This window comes from Myotis davidii, unplaced genomic scaffold, assembly GCF_000327345.1.
Source record: "Myotis davidii unplaced genomic scaffold, ASM32734v1 scaffold142, whole genome shotgun sequence".
NCBI lineage: Eukaryota > Metazoa > Chordata > Mammalia > Chiroptera > Vespertilionidae > Myotis > Myotis davidii.
In genome coordinates, this window is record NW_006294400.1 from 1,575,916 (window position 1) to 1,578,834 (window position 2,919).

The 2,919-nt window shown below is 55.9% G+C and overlaps 1 protein-coding gene across 3 annotated transcripts in view; it reads left to right on the forward strand.

Moving 5' to 3' along the window:
- Nucleotides 1-588: 588 nt before the first annotated feature.
- TOR2A (torsin family 2 member A) overlaps nucleotides 589-2,919 on the forward strand; it is a 7,452-nt gene continuing 5,121 nt past the window's right edge. The window contains exons 1-2 of one of the 3 annotated variants that reach the window (XM_006768536.2): nucleotides 589-822; nucleotides 1,372-1,637. In XM_006768536.2, the coding sequence (XP_006768599.1) occupies nucleotides 663-822; nucleotides 1,372-1,637 (426 nt within the window). In that variant the 5' untranslated portion in view covers nucleotides 589-662. The remainder of the gene's footprint in view (nucleotides 823-1,371; nucleotides 1,638-2,919) is intronic. The other 2 variants (XM_015567064.1, XM_006768537.2) reach the window with 2 other exon arrangements.

Consider the following 2,919-nt stretch of genomic DNA (forward strand, 5'->3'; position numbering starts at 1 on the left):
TTCTCTATGATAGGTACTGTTATCACACAGGATATATAAGGTACCTAATACTAATGGCACACAGTAGGTGCTCACCAAAAGCTATTCGTATCCTTAAACATGAAAGGCCCAGCTGTAGTGGTTCAGTGGTTGAGCGTCGACCTATGAACCAAGAGGTCACAGTTTGATTCCCAGGTTGTGGGCTCGATTTCCAGTGTGGAGCTTGCAGGAGGCAGCTGATCAATAATTCTCTCTCATCATTGATGTTTCTATCTCTCCCTCTCCCCTCCTTTCTGCAATCAATAAAAACATATTTTTAAAAAAGCATGAAAAAGGTGCTTTACAAGGTGTAAAGTGCCACACAAGTTTTCACTACAATTGTTACATTACCCTTGTGGTCATAATTCCTTATTATTTTTTTTGGAACTACTACTATGGTCCCCTAGTTACCATGGTTACGGAAACGCGGGCCTCCATCCCGAATTGGACAGTTCGGGGGCTCCCCCTGGAGGCCACCTTCCGGTCCTGCGGCGGGACGACTGGGCGGGCCCGCGAGAGGGGCGAGAGGGGCGCCGGGAGTTGTAGGCCAAGGGCGGTGGCTGCCGCGGAGCGATGCACGCCGGGAGCTGTAGTTCTCGGGAGAGGCGGTTGGCGGCCCCAGACCTAGCTCGGGCCTCGCCCGGATGGCGGCTGAGACGCGTGGCCGCCGGCCGTGGGGCTCGCGCCTCCTCGGGCTGCTCGGGCTGGTTTCGGTCTCGGTCGCGGCCGCCGCCTGGGACTTGACGTCATTGCGCTGCAGCTTCGGCACCTTCTGCGAATGTGACTTCCAGCCCGACTTCCAGGGTGAGGAGCGGGAGAGTGGAGAGGCGGGCCGACCCGAGACCCCACGGACCCCGGGACTGGACCTGAGGGTGGAACCGAGGGGCGGAAGGACCCCAGACTCCTGGACGGCCGGGCCGGAAGTGGGTCCTGTGTGGAGAGGCTGGGGCTCGGGACCTGGGGCCAAGGTTAGGGGATGCTTGTCTGGGTCCAGGCAGAGCCCTGCCAGGATGGAGAGGCCTTTGACAGCGGGGCCGCGGGGCAGGGCTAGGCCTCCCCAGGGGAATGGCCGCCGAGGGAGAGGCTGACCTTGGGAATAGGCAGAGGGGTCTGGGGCAGACCCTGTTGACGGCTGGCACCCACTTAGGGCTGAGCGCAATTCAGAGGGAGGCCTGGAGGGGGCGCTGCCAAGCTGAATTAGGCCTGAGGGTGACTCCTGCGGCCGGCGATCCCTTGTGAAAGCGTCCCGGGCCATAGGGATCTCTAGACCCGGTTCCAGAATCACTTCCCCCTTGAACCTCTTCCGGCGGGAGCGTGTCCTCAGCTCTGACACTGTCCTTCTTGTGGCCCTAGGTCTGGAGTGTGACCTGGCCCAGCACCTGGCCGGCCAGCACTTGGCCAAGGCGCTGGTGGTGAAGGCGCTGAAGGCCTTCGTGCAGAACCCGGCCCCCACCAAGCCGCTGGTCCTCTCCTTGCACGGCTGGACAGGCACTGGCAAGTCCTATGTCAGCTCCCTGCTGGCGCACTACCTCTTCCGGGGTGGCCTCCGCAGCCCCTATGTGCACCACTTTTCTCCTGTCATCCACTTCCCCCATCCCAGCCACATGGAGCGCTACAAGGTAGGCTGGTTGCATCCTGGACCATCATCCCCCTGCATCAGGGATGCCATGCCCTAGGAAGGGAGGGAGTCCTACGCCCAGAGAGGGGGGTTCACTTGCTGTAGGCCACAGTCGGTGGGAGCCAGTCCTCAGGACCCATCCCGAACAGAGCTCGGGACGATGCCAGTCTACCTGGCAGGGAGTTCTCGCTTTCATTCTTGGGGGTGAGGCATTAATGGTGTCTACTTGCCAGGGTTGTTCTGAAGAACATGAGATTATAGAATTACAGGTATTAATTATTGAGCACTTACCTTTGCCAGTCTGCATTATCTTCTCTCTGAAAAGCACTTAGCCCCAACTTGAGGCTCAGAGTAAGTACTTAGTAACTACAAGCTGTTATTGCTACTATTATTATTGTTTTCACTACTGTTGTTGTTGTTGTTATTGATGGCAAGGCACTTTCCAGGCTGAACTAACTGTCACAACTGCCGGGAGCCCTGTCTGGTGTGGCTTACTTGGTTGAACAACTCCCTTGCACCAAAAAGTCACTGGTTAAATTCCCTGGCATGGCACGTGCCTTATGCGGCTTGATCCCCAGTAGGGGTCGTGCAGGAGGCAGCCAATCGATGTTTCTCTCTCTCTTGCGCTCTCCTCCCTCCTCTTCTAAAAGTCAATGAAAATGTCCTCTGGTAAGGATTTTTTGCAACAAAATATTGCCCTGGCCGTTTTGGCTCAGTGGATAGAGCGTGGGCCTGCGAACTGAAAGGTCCCAGGTTCTATTCTGGTCAAGGGCACATGCCGGGGTTTCGGGTTCGATTCCCAGTGGGGGACTTGCAGGAGGCAGTGACCCATGATTCCCTCTCATCATGGATGTTTCTATCTCTCTCTCCCTCTTCCTTCCTCTCTGAAATCAATAAAAATATATTTAAAAATAAGAAAAAAAAAACACACCCAACAAAACATAAAACAAAACTGCTGAGAAAGTTCACGGGGCAGGAAGGAGCCTTCCCTTTTATAGAAGGCAGTAGGTGTCAGGGAAGGAGCCCGGAGGCAGGTGCCGGGTCTGGGTTTGTGCGGTGACCCGCACCTCGGAGAGGGTCCGACGGGTAGAGGTGGCGTGGGATGAAATACAAGAGACCATGAGACGGGGTTGGGAGGACTGGCACAAGGCACCAGCAACTTTATTCTTTACACACACTGCTTTATAGCTGAGCTGTGGCTGGTCATGCTTCATAGATCACTGCTAGGACTTGGTCTATCATAGGGAAGTAGCAGATTGTTACAGGCTGGGGAAGGCTGCGGA